Below are 21,059 nucleotides of genomic sequence, written 5' to 3'. Positions count from 1 at the left end.
CCTGGCTTGATTTTGCATTTTTAAAGTGTTTAATATATGGCCTGCCTTAAATATTTGCTTTGTGGCCCTTTGTAAAAAAAATTGCTAATTCCCTGTCTATAGCTACATGCCAACAATATGGACCTGTTTTAGAAGTAGTTGAGACATGTGCTAAGGCAGTCACCATTGGCCATGTGTGACTACTTAACTTTAATACAAATTAAGAATGATAAAATTCAGTTCCTCAGTTCTACCAGTCACCACAAAGTCAAAACAACTAAAACCAAAAAGATATTTTTTAATAGTATATATGATAAAATGAAGTAACATTAAAAAGGGAAGCAAAGGAGCTCGGCGCTGTGGCACACGCCTGTAAATCCCAGTGGCTTGGGAGGCTGAGACAGGAGAATCGTGAGTTCAAAGACGCCCTCAGCAATTTTGAGGTGCTAAGCAACTCAGTGAGACCCTGTCTCTAAATAACATACAAAAAAAGGACTGGGGATGTGGCTCAGTGGTCGAGTACCCCTAAGTTCAATCCCCAGTATCCCCCCCACAAAAAAAGGAAGCAAAGGAATATGACATAGTATTTAGGATTGGGGTGTCATTTTCAGGGTGGGCTGGGGAGCTACATACCCAGGGGCCGTTGTAGGCACTGTGAGCTGAACCTGCACTTCCACTCACAGTCCATGGGAAGATGACTTTTCACCTTTATTATTCAAGAGCAGTGATTTTCCTACAGAAATTTCAGCAAAGTTGTTTTTAATATCCGTAAGCTTAATGCTGGTGAAGATGCTAGAGGTTTTGATAGACCACAAGATGGCACTCTTGCCATTGAAATTGTGACTCAGCATCATTTCCTTCTTCAGTAAAAGCTGTACAGAAAGGTCAGTGAGGCTGCCATCTTAGTGTTGATTTAACCTTGAAATAGATTCATTTGCCTCAAACCTAAAATTGCAGCAATTCTTCTCGCTCATAGAGTGCCACTTTTATCGAGTTCTAAATTCTGATGATCATTTCAGTACAATAGTCTGTGGGTATTCTTTTAGAAGAATAACTCAGTGTTGGTTCCTAAAACATCAGTTTTTTAAAAAAAAATAAAAGAATGAAGAGATAACTTGGTGTGGTGCTGCACATCTGTCATTCCGGCTACTCAGGAGGTTAAGGCAGAAACATTGCAAGTTCCAAGCCAGCCTGGCCAACTTACCTGCCCTGAAATAAAAATTTTAAAAAAGACTTGCAATCCTCCTGCCTCAGCCTCTATAGAATTGCTGGTATTACAGGTATGTGCCACTGTGCCTGGTGGAATTTGGGGCAATTTAATATCTCTGACAGCTCAGGTAATTTTTTTATAAAGCTTAGATAATAAAGCTGAACAGGATAATAAAATGTCATTGTAAAAATTAAGTATATCTAATGCCCTCCTCCCCGCAAAAAAAGATTAAGATCATTTTTTCTGACCAATCTAAATTTGCTTACTTTCCCATTGCAATTGGAAAAGAAATGAGGCTGGGAGTGTTGCGTGGCATGAAACAATTTAAATAAGATAACTATACTACAGTTTGTGACATTTTGGGGTGGGGGATTACTGGGGATCTAACCTAGGGCTTCACACATTGGGCAGGTGCTCTACAGCTGAGCTACATCCCCAGCCCCCCGTATGTGGCTTTTTGAAGAGTATATAGCCCTCACTATGATTCTCCAAGCCATAATGGTAAGGTTTTTTGCTATACTTCCTAAACATCAAGTCTTTGTTAATTTTAGCTGGAGGAAAGCAGGAATGTTCAGAAGCAAATGAAGATTCTGCAGAAGAAGCAAGCCCAGATCGTGAAAGAGAAAGTTCACTTGCAGAGTGAACACAGCAAGGCTATCTTGGCAAGAAGCAAACTGGAGTCTCTTTGCAGGGAACTTCAGCGTCACAATAAGACCTTAAAGGTTAGTTGGTTCATTTTCCTGTCTTTCAGGAGGGACTTAACTCTGCTGGTTTTATAATCACATTGTACCTATTTGAAATAAGTCCAGGTTTCTGCTTGGAGATAGAAATACTACCTTCCTTCTGCTTTGCTTGGACTGATGCCATGTGTGAGGTCAGTCAAATACCCCTTTCTGCAGCAGCTCCCCAAGGCCCTAGGCATAGGAGCACACAAAAAATGGACTTTCCACTGGGGGCCTTGGTGCACGCCTGTAATCCCAGTGGCTTGGGAGGCTGAGGCAGGAGGATCCCAAGGTCAAAGCCAGCCTCAGCAACTTATCAAGGCCCTAAACAACTCAAGAGACCCTGTCTCTAAATAAAATACAAAAAAGGGCTGGGGATGTGGCTCAGTGGTTAAGTGCCCCTGGGTTCAATCCTCAGTACCAAAAAAAAAAAAAAAAGAGAGGATCTTCTGATGTGGGAGTCATTGATTTCTTCTTTGCTTTCAAACCCCTGGATTTAGATCTTAATTAAGATAAGTTGTATCTTTTTCTCTACAACATATCATTTTGAAGCTGGGCACGGTGGTGTTTGCCTGTAATCTCAGTGACCTGGGAGGCTGAAGCAGGAGAATGGTGAGTTGGGGTCAGCCTCAGCAACTTAGCAAGACCTTGTCTCAAAATAAAGTTAAAATGGGGGCTGTGGCTCAGTGGTAGAGGGTCGCTGGGCTTAGTCTCCAGTACAAAAAGAACAAAAGCATTTTGGTAACTGTTTAGGCATGTAAAGGTCTTTGACACTTGTATCCTACCAAGAGTTGAAAGTAAGCTATTATTTATTTTATTTTATTTTATTTTATTTTTTGCAGTGTGAGGGATTGAACCCAGGGCCTTGGGGTTGATAGACAAGTGCTCTACCTCTGAACCATAACCCCAGTTCTAAAGAAGTCTTTATTTTTAATTTTTTGTGTTCATTATAGTTTTACATAATAACAGGATTCATTGTGATGTATTTATACATGTACAGTTTACAGTTTGGTCTATTTCATTCCTTCTTACCCCTCTCCTCTCCCCTCCTCCTTCCCCAGATCCCCTTCTTCTCATCTAATAGTCTCTTTGCTGTTTTGATGAGGTCCCTTTTCTTTTTTCTCGCTAGCTTTCACACACAAAGTTATAACTCTTGGCTTTCCGAGTCTGGCTAATCTCACTTAGCATAATATTCTCTGCTTTCATCCATTTTCCTGCAAATAACATCATTTCATTCTTTATAGCTGTGTATATGTACTACATTTTCTTTATTCAGTCTTCTGTTGATGGGCACCTAGTTTGGTTCCATAATTTAGCTATTGTAAATTGTGCTGCTGTAAACACAGGATGCATGTAATGTTATAGTATGCTGACTTTAATTCAGATTTAGGGTAAATACTGAGGAGTGGTATAATTGGGTCATATGATGACACCATGCCTAGTATTTTGAGGAACATCCATACTGGTTATAGTCCATAGTGGTTATACTAATTTATAAATTATACTAATTTATAATCCACCAGCAGTGTATAAATGTTCTTTTCCCTTGCATCTTCACCAGCATTTATTTGTATTATTTTTGGGGAGAGGGTACCAGACATTGAACCCAGGGGCACTAAACTACTGAGCCACACCCTGAGCCCTTTTTATATTTTATATTTTTACATTGGAACAGGGTCTCACTAAGTTGCTTAGGGCCTTGCTAAGTTGCTGAAGCTGGCTGTGAACTTGCGATCCTCCTGCTTCAGCATCCCTAGCTGCTGGGATTACAGGTATAGACCACAGCACCTGGCGATTATTTGTATTCTTGTTGATTGTCATTCTACTGGTGTGAGATTAAACCTTAGTGTAGTTTTGTTTGCATTTCCCTCATTCCTAGAGAGATCAAACATTTTTCATTTATTTGTTGGCCATTTGAATTTCTTTTGAGAAATGTTGATTCGGTTCATTTGCCCATTTATTGATTGGGCTTTTTTTTATTTGCTTTAACTTTTGTGTAGGTGGAGTAGTGGGGATTGAATCCAGGGATGCTTTACCATTGAGCTGTATACCCCCGCCCCCCACCTTTTTGAGACAGGGTCTTGCTTAGTTGCTGATAGTGGCTCAAACTTGTGATCCTCCTGCCTCCTAAGCTACCACGCTCAACTTGAGTTCTTTATATGTTCTGGATATTAATCCTTTTAGAAGAGTCCTGGCAAAGATGTTTTTTCCATTCTCTAGGCTTTCTCTTCACATTTTTCTCTTTTTTTTTTTTTTTTTTTTATGCTGATGGTTGAGATTGAACCCAGGGCCCTGCACACTCTACCACTGCGCCCCATCTCCAGCCCAATAAGTAATCTTTTTTTGAGTTTTTTAATATTTGTTTTTTAGTTTTTGGTGGACACAACATCTTTATTTTATTTTTATGTGGTGCTGAGGATCGAACCCAGCACCCCGCGTATGCCAGGCGAGCACGCTACTGCTTAAGCCACATCCCCAGCCCAATAAGTAATCTTTTAAAAATATTCCATTTGTCCTTTTAACTCCTCCAGAAGTAGAATGTGTGACCCAGTGAGTAAGCTACAAGAGGAGGTCTTATCTCCAGGTTGATGTAAGATGATGCCCTAAATACCCAGTGAGGCAGGAGAAGCTCTTCTCTTATATTTTGTCACAGTGGATTTTTGATGTTATATTGTACTTATAACAGGACAGATTTGAATCTCATGTTACCATTTACTTTGTGAAATTATCTTGCCCTGTTTTTTATGGGGGGGGGTAGTGGGGATTTAGAACCCAGGGTGCTTAACCACTGAGCCATGTCCCCAGCCCTTTTTTACATTTTATTTAGAGACAGGGTCTCGATAAGTTGCTTTAGGGCTTTGCTAAGTTGCTGAGGCTGGTTTTGAACTTGTGATCTTCCTGCCTCAGCCTCTCAAGCTGCTGGGATTTCAGGCATGCTCCACTGTGCCCAGTGTATCTTGCTTTTAAATGAGAATCTTCTTGTCATAAGTAAGGGGGTGGACTTGTAGCTCAGTAGCAACATTTCAGAGAAGCAAAAATGAAGCCACATCAGCAGCTTTTTGTGAGTATTTTATCTATAAGTCTATTAACAGAAATTATTTTGAATACTAAGGAGGAAAATATGCAGCAGGCACGAGAGGAAGAAGAACGACGTAAAGAAGCAACGGCACATTTCCAGATTACTTTAAATGAAATCCAGGCCCAGCTGGAACAACATGACATACACAATGCCAAACTCCGCCAGGAGAACATCGAACTGGGAGAGAAGCTGAAGAAGCTCATTGAGCAGTACGCATTGAGGGAAGAGGTAAAAGGCACACTTGGTTTATTTAGACAGCTTGTCACAAATATCACCATTCACAACTACAGCAAAACTACTGTCACAGAATGTTTTACGACTTATAGTGGAAGTTATTTATTTACTAGTAAAAGATCAGGCATTATTCAGCCTGGAGGATTAATTGGGATTACTCAATACCCAGAAGCCCATGGATTTGGTGATTTTTTTTTTTTTTAAGGAAACATTAGATACTACTTATCTTCCACATAATACTGAAAGATGGCAATTTTCACATAAAGATGATTTTCCTTATCCAAATGAATAATGAATAAATATTTGACCCCCTAAATGGCCTGTATCCCAGATAGTTGTGATATTCTGTATACTGTCTGTATGTGGTCCCATGTTTCAGAAATTTTTTTAAAAAATTATTTATTTATTTGTATGTGGTGCTGAGAATTGAACCTAGTGCCTCATGTATGCTAGGTGAGCGCTCTACCCCTGAGCCACAATCCCAGCCCCACGTTTCAGATTTTTTATTTTTCAAGTCATGGTCTTGCTATGTTGGCTTGGCTGATCTTGAACTCCCAGGCTCAAGTGATCCTCCTTCCTTAGCCTCCCAACTAGGTGGGACTACAGGCCTGCACCACCATGTCCAGTTTCAGATTTTTAAAAAAAGTTCTAGGTTGTTTTTTTGTGTTTTTTTGAGATTGAACCCAAGTCCTTGCATATACTAGGGAAGTACTCTTCTACTAAGTTATCCCCCAAGCCCTTTATTTTACTTTTTTATTTTTGGTGCTAGGACCTACCCAGGGCTTTGTGCATGCTAAGCAGGTACTTTACCATTGATCTCTATCTCCAGCCTCATGATTTTTTTTAATGAGGGTTTTTATATATATAAGTAGTTGGACACAATATACCTTTATTTATTTTTATGTGGTGCTGAGGATCAAACCTAGTGCCTCACACATGGTAGGCGAGAGCTCTACCCCCAGCCCCTAAATGAGGGTTTTTATACTGTTTGGGAGAAAAAGGGAACCTACTTCTAAGCCCTCACACATACATTCATTGAAGTAATGTTTACTGGAATGATCCAGGCTATAGAACTTGCTCATTGACTTCCACTTAAGACATTTGCAGTCATTTTATGTTAGTCTAGAAGTTCATGGTGGTAGCCAGATTAGTTCATGGTGCATTCTGTGCTTTTAAAATTAGTAAAATGATGTGCCTTTATATGTTATATCCTTTACACAAATAAATTCAAATAGCTGATTCAGATTGAAAAAATAAAGATTGTGTTACCTCTGTTACTTTTTCCAGTCTTGATCTACATTTCATATTAATTTATAGTTTTACTTCAGCCTTTCAAAAACTGTTAGTTGCGGAATTGGACATGGTGCCACACACCTGTTATCCCAGCGACTCAGAAGGCAGAAGGATCACAAGTTCGAGGCCAGCCTTGGCTGCTTTATCTAAAATAAAACAAATAGGGCTAGGGATGTAGCTCAGCAGTAAAGTACCCCTGAGTTCAAATCCCAGTACCAAATGAAACAAAACAAAAAATCTCACAAAAACTTGTTAGTTTTGTTAAAAGATTTTATTATTATTTTCATTGTTTTGCCATATTAGGGATTGAACCCAGGGCTTTGCACATGCTAAGCAAGCACTCTGACACTAAAGCTATGTCCCCATCTCATTTTTTAAAAACATATATATTTTTAACTGTTGATGGATATTTATTTATTTATTTATATGTGGTCCTGAGATTTGAACCCAGTGCCCGACAACGCTCTACCACTGAGCAACAATCCCAGGCCCCCATTTTATTTTTGACAGGGCCTCACTTATTTGACCAGGCTAGTGTTTAACATGTGATCTTCCTGCCTCATCCTCCCTCATATCTGGGATTACAGGCAGGCACTACCACATCTGACAAAAAGATTTTCATTTTGATCATTCTCACCAAATTTTACTTTTTAAAAAAAATACTCTTATGGAAAATTGAAAACTTTAAAAGACAGAATATATTACCTGGCTTGAGCATATGGAACTACTCTCCTATGTTGTTCTGAAGCAAATCTAAGTTGTCTTACCATTATTTGTAGCTCATTTTGTGTGTGTGACTACTAGGGGTCAGCCCCAGGGAGGGTCTTGTGATGCCGAGCAGGCACTCTGCCACTCAGCTACATCCTCAACCTTAGGATTCTTTTTAAGCATAACCACAATATTGTTTTGTTTTGTTTTGGTACCAGGGATTGAACTCAGGGGCCCCATTGAGCCACATTCCCAGCCCTATTTTGTATTTTATTTAGAGACAGAGTCTCACTGAGTTGCCGAGTACCTTGCCATTGCAGAGGCTGGCTTTGAACTCACGATCCTCCTGCCTCAGCCTCCTGAGCCACTGGGATTATAGGCATGTACCACCACGCCTGGCCACAATATTATTTTCACAACTAAAAAATTGTCAGTCATTTAATACGATATATTTAGTCACTGTTCAGAGTTTTCTGCTTATTTTTTTATTATTCCCCCAAAATTATTTGAATCAAGATCTAAATAATGTCCATCTATTTCACTGGCTCATATGTCTCAAGTTTCTAAAATATCTTTTTTATTTATGTATTGTGTTTATTGAAGATAATTTTTTTTTGGTCTGAGAGGTTAAATTTTCTCTTGCTGAATGCCATGATATATTTTAAATGAATTTTTTGTTGTTTAATATGACAGTCTTGTAGAAAATTTTAAAATCACATGTTTAAATTATATTTTATGTCTTATTTATTTTGAATATTATCAGATGCTTCCTTTGCTCGGGATATAATTAATAGTGGTTAAATCATTTGTAGGTGATGATAAATCATCTTCTGTGCTCTTCTCATTACTTAGGCTGCCTTACTACCAACTAGCATTTCCTCTCTCGCATAGAGTATTACAACTGAAAGAGTACTATTTTTGATGACTTTGTTGTAGATAGATGATATTAAGTGACAGTTCTGTTTGGAAATGCTAATGAGCTTGAACCAAATGTCTAATATGTTTTGGGCACCAACGTGTTATATGATTCACCATTGCAGTTACTGTCACAGCTATGCAAGATGATCATGGTTATCTTGAATCTCAGATGTGGGTAAATTCAGAGGAATAGGAATTTGCCCAGGGCCACACATCACCCAGACTTTGACCTTGACCATACAGCTGCCTCCAGCTGAGAAATCTGGCAAAACTTAATGGATATAAAAAAGGAATTATGTGCATGATGTATAGATTTAGTAGTTTGATCTCCTTATCTGTCTTTGTCTTGATGCAGTCCAAGTTTTATTTTCAGGGTTGGGCAGAACAGGAAGTACAAAGGTGGTGATGGGGATGGCCCAGGTTCCACAGGGCTGGCTACGGGGCAGCGCTTCTGTAGGTGAGGGACCATTTGCAAGGTATGTTGAGCAGTGCTTCTTCAAGCACAGGGACTGAAAGTCCTCTATGGTCATATGAGGAAGACAGCAGGGTGTTGTAACTGGTGGTACAGGTCCTCCTCATTGTGTTCATTTCTTCATGAAGTGATAGAAGGAATTTTACTTTTCCTGTAGCATATTGATAAAGTATTCAAACATAAGGAACTGCAACAACAGCTTGTGGACGCCAAACTTCAGCAAACAACACAGCTGATAAAAGAAGCTGATGAAAAGCATCAGAGAGAGAGAGAGTTTGTAAGTTCTGTTTCTTAAAAAAACTCATTGCCAAAATTGTAACCAAAGCCATTTAAAACATTTATACTTAACAATGCATTTAATGTTGTACTTGGGCCATGCTAGTTGTTTTTTTTTTTTTTCTTCTAGAAATTTTGTGTGTGTGTGTGTGGTTACTGTGGTTCTAACCCAGGGCTTCACACATGCTAGGCAAGAGCTGTACCACTGAGCCACATCTCCAGCCCTTTTTATTTTTTATTTTGAGCAAAGATCTCACTAAGTTGCTGAGGTTGGCCTCCAACTTGTGATTCTCTTGCCTCAACCTTCCAAGTAGGTGGGATTACAAGCATCTGCTTTCTTTTTCACTTTTTATACCAAAAACATACTAGAGAGATCAGACTAAGTTATTGGAAAGACCTGTACTTGTTTGATTTTTCTGTACTTAAAATATTTATTTCATTTCTTTTTTTAAATTTTTTAAAAAAATTTTTTAGTTGTAGGTGGACACAATATCTTTATTTTTATTTTTATGTGGTGTTGAAGATTGAACCCATGCCAGATGAGCACTCTACCACCTGAGCCACACCCCCAGCCCCTTTATTTCATTTCTTATCAGGTTTAAGAATTGTGGTAATGTTTAACACATGAAAATTTGTAATTTTATTGAAATCAAACAGGTCTTCTGTCTACAGTCACATTTTGTTTTTATATAAGCAGTTTGAATCTAGAGAAACCATTTGTTTACTTACTCATCCAAAAATTTTAAATAAGATTTTAGTAGTATAGACCTGCCATTATTCTGAGTGTATGTTCACATTATTGTAGCCTGTCAATACTTATATTGAGTATGGTGGCATTTCATTGGGTATATTGATCATATGCAAATTCAATAAAATGTGCTTATCAAAAAAGTAATAAATGTGGACTGTGCATTCAGCATTCACTCAAGTAGCCCAGGCTCCAAAGGTAAGTGTGTTATGAAGACCTTTCTCTAGTGGCCCTCATGACATTAAGTACGGAATGCTGAGCACAAGTCTAGGGTTCACAGACACATTTTTAACATGGCTTGGTTTTTCCATGTTAATTGACAATAGTATAGCCAATTCTATGTTGAAGATGTTTATCGTTTCCAAAGTTGGAGTGTAAAATTTTACACATATTATAAGTATGTGCTATCTGTTCCTCTTGGAATTAGGTGGGCTTTCTTAATCTTGAGAATAATGTTGAGAACTCCTAGTTGTGTTTTCTGCTAATATTAGATGTAATTATTTTCACCTAAAACAAAAGGGTTTTTTAATAATATTTTTTTAGTTGTAGATGGACACAGTATCTTTATTTTTATTTATTTTTTATGTGGTGCTGAGGATCAAACCCAGTCTCTATCACATGCTAGGCAAGTGCTCCACCACTGAGCCCCAGCCCCTAAAACAAAGTTTAACCTGGAGTTTTGTAAATCTTTTCAGGCCTCCAGGGTACTTTTTCTTTCTTTCTTTCTTTCTTTCTTTTGGTACTGGGGATTGAACTAAGGGGCACTCGGCCACTGAGGCACAGCCCCAGCTCTATTTTGTGTTTTATTTAGAGATAGGGTCTCACTGAGTAGTTCAGCGCCTTGTTGTTGCTAAGACTGGCTTTGAACTTGTGATCCTCTTGCCTCAGCTTCCCAAGCTGCTGGGATTACAGGCATATGCCACCATGCCTGGCTTGAGGTACTTTTTCTACTCATACAGTAAAAGCTAACAAGTGGAATAAATAGAAGATATAGGTAAATGGCAACTGATTGAACAAAATGTTCCTTGTTGGTTTGTACTAATATGTGAGAACAAGGATGAGACCTGCCTGACCAGTATAGTCATTTGTAATTATATTTGTAGTTACTATTAGTGTTTTGCCAGAATGTTTCTGTTTTCTAGTTATTAAAAGAAGCAACAGAATCGAGGCACAAATATGAACAAATGAAACAGCAAGAAGTACAACTGAAACAGCAGGTAACTTGACAGCAGGGGATAGGATTTCTAAGAAAAATCTGTGGTTTGTTTCATACATACCTTGAATCTCCTCTAAGATCATTTGCTTGTTCCTAGCCAGAGCTACCAAAACTGAGGAAGAGGTCACATGTCCTTGAAACTTTCCTCCTCACTTAGGATTACCAGGATCATCTCTAGTACTAAGGACTTACCTGGTTTTAGTCCTGAAAACCCATGTCTCATTACCTCCTGACCTATACCCACTATCTCAGGTCAACTGGTATGGCTGGCCACCCTATCTTGTGTCCCCTTTCCAAGATTCCAGATACTTGTCTCCCTTTCTCAGTCTGTTCCCATGTGTGTCCTTCTAATTTCCCACTAAAGAAATATTGATAAATTTCCATATTTTACTTTTTTTGTATCAAGTTGAATTATAAAATGTCAATTTCATAGACTTTAATCTTTTTGTGCAGTGAGCATGTATGCTGTTTTACAAACCATTTCTAACCACGTAGTTCCCTCCCAGGTAGTCTTACAGTGGTGGTTTTAATCAGGGCCCTTCTTCCTTTTTCAGTCCAGACCCTGTAAATGTGTTCTATTATAAACTCTATGTGGTTGTCTTGTGGCATCAGAGTAGCAGATGCCATCTCCTTACCCCAAGAAGAGGAATAAGTAAGGCTTTCTGTGTCTTCATAGACAGTTGAAATTAGGTATATCTATAATTCACCCCTTTTCTGTTAACTGGATTATATTCTGTTGAAAAAAGTATTGTTTATTATATAGATTTCTTTGATGTAACACTCTAGTACTAAAATACACTGATCATTAAAACTGGGATAAGTCCATGACCATCTCTTTTAGGTGGTATTTTTCTTTGGGAACATTTTATAATGTTGGTGGCATTAACTTCCTCTAAATTTTTTGGGGGGAGTGCCATATTTTGAAGCATGGTCTCATCAAGCTGCTTAGGGCCCCACTAAAAGTTGATGAGGTTAGCCTCAAACTTGGTGATCCTCCTGTTCAGCTTCCTGAGTCACTAGGTTTATAGATATGGGCCACTGCACCTAGCAAGCTAACATTTTTTTGGGAGAGGGGTACCAGGGATTGAGCCCAGAGGCACTCAACCAGTGAGCCATATCCCCAGCCCTATTTTGTATTTTATTTAGAGACAGGGTCTGAGTTGCTTAGCGTCTTGCCATGCTGAGGCTGGCTTGGAACTCACGATCCTCCTGTCTAAGCCTCCCAAGCTGCTGGGATTACAGGTGTGTGCCACTGTGCCCGGCAAGCTAACATATTTTAAGAGTAAAAATTCAAGAGGTGTCAGATACAAGTCTTTAGAACATTTCGTTCTCAGTTACGATCATGCCAGAATGCTGCCAAGAGATTGGAACCCCTTATTTACCAACCCTGTCCTTTTAGTTGTCTGTAAATTGAGCCAAGAAGTAACGTAGAGAAAAGGTATGGCCTCCGAAGATGTTCTTGAATTTAGGAGTCACAGATATTGAGTCACCTGAGGGCCCCTTCACTAAGGCCATAGGCCAGCTCTGATTCTTTTATAGTCACCAGTATAGCCTCTGTTGTCTGTGATCTGTGTTTCGAAGTCCTCTTTCCCAATTGTTATTTTCTTTTGCCATCCTTCTTTTTCATTTTTCTTTTTGCTACTTAAATATAACTGTCCTTCCCACGTCTGTCTTTCTGTTCTTACCATGTCATCTCACGACATTTGCTGAAGACACTCAGTCTTGTTGCTGTGCTTTGGCCCACTGTTTTGGAATCTAGCCATGTAAGCCCAGGTGTGACGGTAGTTGCCGTTTATTCACTGTTCACTGTGGGCCAGCATTGCACTCTAGGTTGGAACAGCCATTACCTGGATGTTCCACTTTAAATCATGGGCCATACTGCTTTGAATCTCCTTCAAGGCCAGTACTGCTCCTTAGCAAGAGCACCACTGTTATTTGTGACTCCAGGTCTCAGTGTTTGCTTCTTTTACCTCTGCTCTGCATTCCATTCCTTCCTCTCCTCCTGGGCCCAGGGACTTGCCTTTTTACAGGCCTGCCTGGTTTGCTTGTCTTCCTCTTGGAGCTTTAGCCATACTAGAACCAAGTTTTCAAAGTCTGCTGCTGCCTCCCACATCCAGCAGCTCCTGCTTCCAAGTGCTTCCCGTGTGGCCCACCCTACCTGGCAACTGTGGGTGTGCTGGGTTCTGTCATATTCTACTGCCTGCCCCCCACATCCTGTGAGTTGGTGCTCTTTAGTATTCCTAATACAGTGCTGCTTATGAGATTTCTTGGCCTCTGATGAACTTTTTGATTTCTCTGCTTTTCTTATGTGTATTTTGTGATCTTCATTAAAACACTATTCCTCTGGGTCTGTTTCCTCATCCTGAAAATGATGCATTGACATTAGACAGTCTTGAGTTCTCTTCTGGTCTATAGTAAGTCCTTCAGTGCACCCTTGAGGCCTCGCCCAGGCCTCTTCCACATGAGGTTTTCCTTCTCTTTCTGACGTTTGCTGTGTACCTTTCCTTCCCGTAGCTCTGGATGCTTATTCTAGGGGGAGAAAAAGGTGACTGCATTTTATATTCTGCTTCCTTGCTTTTTCTCAGCTTGAATACAAATTCTTTGAAGGTAGGAGTTAAAGAAAAAAATTGGTGTTTCAATCTTGGGTTTCTTTTTCTCTTAACTGTACTCCAACCAAACCAATTCTTGGACTTTTGTTGCATTTTCCTGCATGCATTCAGGAAAGAGAGATCCTTGAGAGCAAGCTACAAACTATGCAGGTGGTATTCTAAGAGAAGACTCTTTTCTCAAAAACAGTTTTCAAATGTCAGAAGAGGAGGATTCATAAAGCATTACAGGTGTATGAAATTTATAGCTATATGACATTCTGTAGGTTTTATCATTGATGGGATGGAGGTAGTAAATGTTTCTGTATTTTAAACAAGTTATAATAATGTCAACACAATTTCTTGAGTTTTAATGCATTTCTGAGAGTTGTTAGAGCTTTAGCTGTCTATATCTAGTACCCAAGGATTGGCTGTGCATTTATTCACATGTAACAAGTAACTTGACATTTAACCACATAGTTTTAGAAGTTTGAGGATTTGTATTTTTTACCTAGGACCATATTTACCTGATTTTATTTTATTTTTCTGTAGCTTTCTCTTTATATGGATAAGTTTGAAGAATTCCAGACTACTATGGCAAAAAGCAATGAACTGTTTACAACCTTCAGACAGGAAATGGAAAAGGTATTTGTATATTTTTAGTAGACTGTTACATCAAATGGAATTTATATGAGCTCTTTGAAGCATGAGTACTACTACTTGGGTGGGTTTGTGTTATTATGGTACTCTCTTTTGGCAGGGGGGGCGGGGGTACTGGGGATTGAACTCGGGGACACTCAACCATTGAGCCACATCCCCAGCCCTATTTTGTATTTTATTTAAAGACAGGGTCTCACTGAGTTGCTTTGGGCCTCCCCAAATTGTTGAGGCTGGCTTTGAACTCCCAATCTTCCTGTCTCAGCCTCCCAAGCTGCTGGCATTACAGGTGTGTGCCACCATGCCCGGCGGTACTCTTTTCATTTTATCTTTCCTGATATTCCAGTGGCATATTTGGTCATTTTGCACTCAGTGGTACTCCAAGAAGCTAATGATCTCTCCACTCTTGGAATTCTTGGTTACAATGAATTTCTCTATTAATACAATTTGTCATTAGAAATAAGGGGGGATCTTTGTTTTTATCACTTGAGAGGATTGCTCCCAGGTCCTTGCGGAAAGTTCTGTCCTTAGAAATTAGACATCTGTGCCCAGAAAAGAAATTATGTATTTTGGTTTGTTGAGAATTCACACACACACACACACACACACACGTCTTTCTATTTTAAGCTTCTTTTTTTGTCTTAACTTTAATTCTTTCTCTGATCAAACAAATTCTTTGGCTTCTATTGCATTGTCCTGCCTGCATTAAGGAAAGAGAGACCCTTGATATCAAACTAAGGATTAGTATATTTAAATAACTATGTCCATATCCCTACATCCTCGTTTTGGCAAGTTTCCCTTAAATTGGGAGGGTTTTTTGTTATTTTTCTTTTTTAAGGTATGGTTTGCCATGTAGCCCAGGCTAGCTTTGAATTCCTGAACTGAAAACAGTCCTGCTGCCTCCACCTTCTGGGTAGCTGGTGCTACCAGTGCACACTACCATACTCGGCTAAATTTGGGGGGTTTTAATTTTTTAAATTTTTGTGATGCTGTGGATTGAACCCAGGGCCTCGCAAATGCTATGCAAGTGCTCTACCACTGAGTTACATCTCCAACCCCTACATTGGGGGATTTTTAAAAATATTTAGAAGTACAGTGATACACGGCACTTTGTAAGCATTCAACAGATGCTAGTCATGAGGATTATTGGATCTTACATCGGGGTTGAGTGGGTGTGCTCTGGCTTAATGTTCCTGTTGCATCATGTAATGTGTAACTGTGGACAAGTTGACCCTTTGCCTTTCTATTCCTTCACTTTTAAAAAAATGGTTAAAAAAATAATACTGCCCTTCATAAAATAGAATATCTTAGACAGTGTTTGGCATTAACATGTGCTTAGTAACCCTGAGCTTAACGGTGCTCACATTACCATCTTGAGATATTTTTAGACCTAGCAAAGTTCTGCCTGCCAGTCCTTTCAGTTGATGCTCTAATTGAGGGAGACCTGTCAGGCAAAGTGAAAGTATTTTTTGGGCTGTAACACGTGTTCACTCTTGAGGTGGAACAGAGTTCAAAATAGAGACTCCCCAAATTTGCTATCCTTCTGGAGAATACTCTGGCAGTGTTAGTGGCTATAGGGAATCCTGTGAGTCAGTGCTTAACCCAGATCTTCCATGAGCTCTTTCCATGGCCTTTGTCCCAGTTTGCCTTGTGTTACTGTTTTGTGGGTCATGACCTAAGGCATAGCACACTGGCTCTGTCTTATCCTTGTTTCCCTTAACAACACCTGGCTTAGTGCCCTTACTTGGATTGGAGCTGGTGTGCAGTCAGTAGTAGGTAAAGGAATATTGAGAATGTGGCTGATTAACAGGAAAAGATTTTCATTCTCTATTTCTGAATATCAAGTTCTTGTAGCAGAGGTTTAAGAATATTCCTCTAATTTTTGGACCCAATTTATCTTTAGCAAAATCTGAGGTAAAACAGTCTTGTAAGATGTGAGGATGAATTACTTTGGTTTTTGCTGGAATCTTACCTAAATTGTGCTGGGTATAGTTCTAAAGTGATGTGATGTTGTATATTATAGCAGAGCACCAATACTTAAACCTCTTGTGGGGCTGAAAAATCTATGTCCTTCCAAGAATCTGAGAAATTGATTTAAAGGCAGGAAACCCACAAACATGGACTCCCCCACCACACACAAATATCTTAGGGAAAAAGAAGTCATGTCTCTTGCTCTCCTGAAGTGGATTGGAAGTTGTACTGAACTGAGAGTTCAAAGCATGGTGCTCAACAACTTCCTCAGTTTGCTGTTGCCTCTGAAATTTAGGAGATTACGTTTGTTTTTCTCATATGAAACCCCCACTTTGTTTCCATCCTAGGAGCTTCTGAGGTCAGCTCTGCTACTGACAGCTATTTCTATAAAGGCACACACAGCTGTCTGCTGGGCAAGGCAGATGCAGTGATGGGGGAGGGAGCAGTATTAAAACATTTCTTGTGTGACAAGGAGTAGATATAAGAAATGGAATTTAGAATTTAAATTTGCAATTGTGTTGATTCACAGATGACAAAGAAAATTAAAAAACTGGAAAAAGAAACAATAATATGGCGTACCAAATGGGAAAACAATAATAAAGCACTTCTGCAAATGGCTGAAGAGGTGAGGTGGTTTCCTATGACTAAGGTGTTTTTTTTTTTTTTTGGTACTGGGGATGATTGAATCCATTGGTGCTTAACCACTGAGCCACATCCCCAGCCCTTTTTTATATTTTATTTAGAAGAGAGGGTCTCTCTGAGTTTCTTAGGGCCTCATTAAGTTGCTGAGGCTGGCTTTGAACTGGCAATCCTTCTGCCTCAGCCTCCCAAGCCCATGGGATTACAGGTGTGCACCACAACATCTGGTGACTAAGGTATATTCTTAGATAACTGAACTTAATGACTATCAGGGTAAGGGACGTATATTGGAACACTTGCTGAGTAGACTCTGTCTTTCCTGACAGTGGTGGACAAACATGGGGCCCTGAGTGAGAGATTGAGCTTCTTACCAGCATTTAATTCACCAAGGCTTGTGTTAGAGATAGCTGCAAGGCATCTAGATTTTTGCTTTCTTCTATAGCAGTGATTTCTTAAACTTGAGCCTGTACAAACCCCTGTTATAAAATCAGGATGGCTAGGCCCCAGCCAGAGGTCCTGTCCTACTAGGTCTCTGGTGGGTCAGAACACCTGTTTTTCTAACAAGCATCTAGGCAATGCTGATGCCAGTCTAGGGACTGGACCCTACACTTTGGGAAATAACAGTAGAGAGCCTGCAAGCAAAACACCAACTGCCTCTTTCTGCCTTGATATAGTCTTTTCAGAAAAGTAACAAAATACTTTTTTCCAGTTTTGTAAGGTAACGTATTGCTTGCAATCACTAAATTTCACATTTTAGAAACTTGACTAGTTTAAAATATTTCACAAGAAATTGAATGTTGAGTTGGCCAAGATAGCTCAGCGGGGAGAGCATTAGACTGAGGAAATAGAATGTTGGCACATGAATACAAGTCTTATTAGTAGAAGTGAGGCATTTCCTGTTCTTAGACTCCTAAGTTTTCTGCTAGTCTTTGTGAAGAATATCATAAATTTCTTTAACAGTTCATCAATGTTTTAGAAAGGAGATTTTGTCTATTCTAAACAGGCTTATCTTAAAACAGTATTGCTAAATATAATTCACATACTTAGATATGTATTCGGTGAAGTTAGCAGCTAGAATGTCAGCAAGTACCTGAAGAAAGTGAACATGTTTAATAGGTGATAAAACAGGCAGTTTCCAGTGTGGCTCGGTTCATTTTTGGTGTGTGTGTGTGTGTGTATACAATATCCTGATTTGTATTTAATGAGGTTATGGAACTCTCATTTGTTTTTTTCCTTACAGAAAACTGTCCGTGATAAAGAGTACAAGGCCTTTCAAATAAAACTGGAACGCTTAGAGAAGCTGTGTAGGGCTCTTCAGACGGAAAGGAATGAGCTTAACGAGAAGGTGGAAGTCCTGAAAGAGCAGGTCTCTGTCAGAGCTGCAGACGGGGACTTGGTACCACCTGTGCTGCAGCCTTGCACCACCCTCGATTCTCACCAGGAGCCAAACACTTCCTCAAGAGTGCGCCTGGAAGTGGAGGTCAAGGCGGCAAGTGAGAGAAGCGCTGCACAAAAGCCCTCTTCCCCAGGCTCTGCTCCAGGCATTGAGTCAGTTGACTAAAGTGAAGTGTGATTACTGTATTGAGAGATATATTTTGTGTATAACTTTCTCTGTTAGTAGTAACTATTGGTTTTGTGGTGAAAATTTTCTTACTTTTTCTACCATATCTGTATTTTCTTAGAACTACTGGACTTATGTGGTACAGGAGGCTGCTTAGCAGTTTTGAATAGTTTTATTCTATAAATTTCCCTCAGCTGTGTTGCACATCTGCCTCATTTTCCCCCTTCATTGGAATGCATGTGTTCATTGCCTTGTCCTTTCTCTTCCCTGCTTCTTGCACATAATTTTTCTAATTAAAATTTCACTCAAGACGGGGCCAACCATTACAAAGGAACTCCATTTGGATAATGGTTCCTTGATGTGAAGACAATATTCATTCAAACATCTTGGCTCCCATTAATGCTACTAAAAAATATCAAGATGATTAGTTTTGTCTAATAGCCCATTTAAATGCCAAGTGAAAAAATAAATCACTAGTGTTGGGTCAGAAATAAGCATAGCATACTTGATTGAGATTAGCTTTTTGATAATATTTATATCATTTGACAAACTGAGATGGCCGTGAGCCTTTACTTCTAGGTTTTGGCAGAATATGTACATAGAGATATCATTTGTGAACAAAGTAGAATATGTAGGCAAAGCATCGGACAAACAGGTTTAATGTATACGTGACTAAAGTCATACTGCTTTGATTTCAGGGTAGAACCCACATGTGGATTTGAACCACTTGGTGCTCGCTATAGAGCATGGTGGTTTCTATTCGATTTGGGATTTAGGTACATATTCTCCACTTCTTCAGAAAGCCAATTATTTGAAAACTGCTGGTCACGTTTACAGGCCCTTATTGATCTAAGACAAGAAGGGTAAATTAACGTGGTCCTTTCACTACGCAAAAGTTCATTCACTACCTTCTGGCTATGTGAAAGTTGGTGTCCCACCAGCAAGGTACTCTATCTAGGTCTTTTTAAAAGACAATTTAAACAATGGATAGCAGTAACTAACACCATTTCTATTTCTAAAACAAACACTGGAGCCAGCATTTTTACCTTGGGAAAACTTGGCAGAGTGTTACATAGTCAGGACTGTAACTTATGCTTCCCCTCATTTCTTGTTCCTTTGTTACTGTCATTTTTTCCCAAAGAAAAAAAAACACAGTATTAAGATATCTACACTTGGAATGGGGGAAATTTTGAAATTAAGCACATAACTTTTGCTTTAGTTCTTTAACTTCCCTTTGTTTTCTTCAATGTTGAATGTGGTTCAGTTATGCAAATGACTAATCAGGCTGCACTGACGCAAGTCTTGACTGGTGTAATTTGCATTGAAATACTTTATGAAATAAAAAGGTTCTACTAGAACTGCTGTTAGCACATTCCACTGAGTGAAACTATCAAACTGACACTTGTTAAATTGCTTACTGGACTGAATAAACTCCGTTTTGTCCAGTTAAAAGGGTTTTCTCTTTGTTAAAAGTTTTACTTGTAAAGTCCTGTCACATTCGTGGTCTAAACTGGGTTGAAAGAATTGAAAATTGTTCAACAGATACGAAACGGTGCCTGGAGTAGAGAATTACATATAAGCTTCTACCATCAATTATGCTAATCAAGGGGCCATATAGTAGAAGAAATCCACCAAGTAGGTTATCTATAATTACTGTGGTCAAAATGAGTTCGAAGTACAAATAACACCCTACAACAGCCTCTTATAAATACCCCCTTCAGCTGTTAAGTGAAATACTGGACTCATTCCCCTACCCCCAGGGGAAATGAAGACATATATCAGAAATATAATCTAACTTAAAATTAGTACTAACAATCACATTTCACAAGAACTCCGCTGGATGTACAGCTCTTAACATTTTATCAAGCCATGTGTGTAGCCCACGTTTCTTTGTGGTGCTTGTCCTGTGTGGAAGACTGTAAATCTTGGACCTGTTGCATATCTTCAAGGGCTTCATAAAGCAATGTGATTAACAGTACTTGGCCTGCTGCTTTTGGCTTACATGTATTTAGCTAGATGCTATCATTATGTTTAAAGGATATGGATTCTGTCTGGGATGCATTCAGAATCTTTCCATTACCCTGTGAATAAAAAAATGGGGCCCTCTGAGGACACCCTCCCCTAAAGTGATCACCTCACCAGCCCAGTGTTGTGGCTTTGTAGCACGCCCTGTATCTATCATATTCTAGAACACTGTAATGCTACTAGGCTGGCCCGAAAAAGGTTTAACTGTTGAATTCACTTAAATTGCATTTGTTGCACCATCATGGAATCTTGATGTATATTATTTATAGTGGCAGTAGACCCCAAGGTGTAGCGAAAACTTGGGTCTTGGATAATGGACCATTTCATCCTCAGACTTGTAGGAATACATTTCTTGGTCTTCAGACCAGTATTTTAGTTATGTATGCAACTGCCTTTATTACACCTGGTTATCACAATTCAATTCTCAGGTGTTGCAGAAAAATCTACCTCTTTCAGACTGTAGATGGAAATAACTGTGAAAAAATGATGCAGATATCTTCTAGTTTGTGCTAAACACACTGCTTTATTTTTACAGCCCACGTCTTTCATGAGGATACGAATTGTTAAGAGGCAGTCTTGTTTTGCTTTTCAAAGACATTTTGTAGAGATTTTTCACTAATGTGAATCTGATTTTATCTACTCGATTCTGTATAGATTAAGTAAATATGTATGATAAATTTAACAGCTTCTGTGTATTCTGTTACCCAATTTTGTAATGTTTGGGATGTTCTTCATTCTAAAGAACATCCCAAAGATACAACCTTAC

General features: G+C 39.2%; 1 protein-coding gene across 3 annotated transcripts in view; it reads left to right on the top strand.

Moving 5' to 3' along the window:
• Nucleotides 1–20,975, top strand: part of Txlng (taxilin gamma) — a 61,151-nt gene extending 40,176 nt beyond the window's left edge. For all 3 annotated transcript variants that reach the window (XM_046424225.2, XM_046424226.2, XM_046424227.1), the window contains 7 exons: nt 1,741–1,911; nt 5,024–5,218; nt 8,773–8,892; nt 10,782–10,856; nt 13,993–14,085; nt 16,598–16,693; nt 17,948–20,975. In XM_046424225.2, coding sequence (XP_046280181.1) covers nt 1,741–1,911; nt 5,024–5,218; nt 8,773–8,892; nt 10,782–10,856; nt 13,993–14,085; nt 16,598–16,693; nt 17,948–18,268 — 1,071 coding nt within the window. In that variant the 3' untranslated portion in view covers nt 18,269–20,975. The remainder of the gene's footprint in view (nt 1–1,740; nt 1,912–5,023; nt 5,219–8,772; nt 8,893–10,781; nt 10,857–13,992; nt 14,086–16,597; nt 16,694–17,947) is intronic.
• The last annotated feature ends 84 nt before the right edge of the window (nt 20,976–21,059 follow it).

Source organism: Marmota monax, unplaced genomic scaffold (genome assembly GCF_021218885.2).
Source record: "Marmota monax isolate L192 unplaced genomic scaffold, Marmota_monax_Labrador192_F-V1.1 WCK01_AAM20220418_F8-fsc00089, whole genome shotgun sequence".
Taxonomy (NCBI): domain Eukaryota; kingdom Metazoa; phylum Chordata; class Mammalia; order Rodentia; family Sciuridae; genus Marmota; species Marmota monax.
This window is presented reverse-complemented; position numbering and strand designations above follow the sequence as displayed.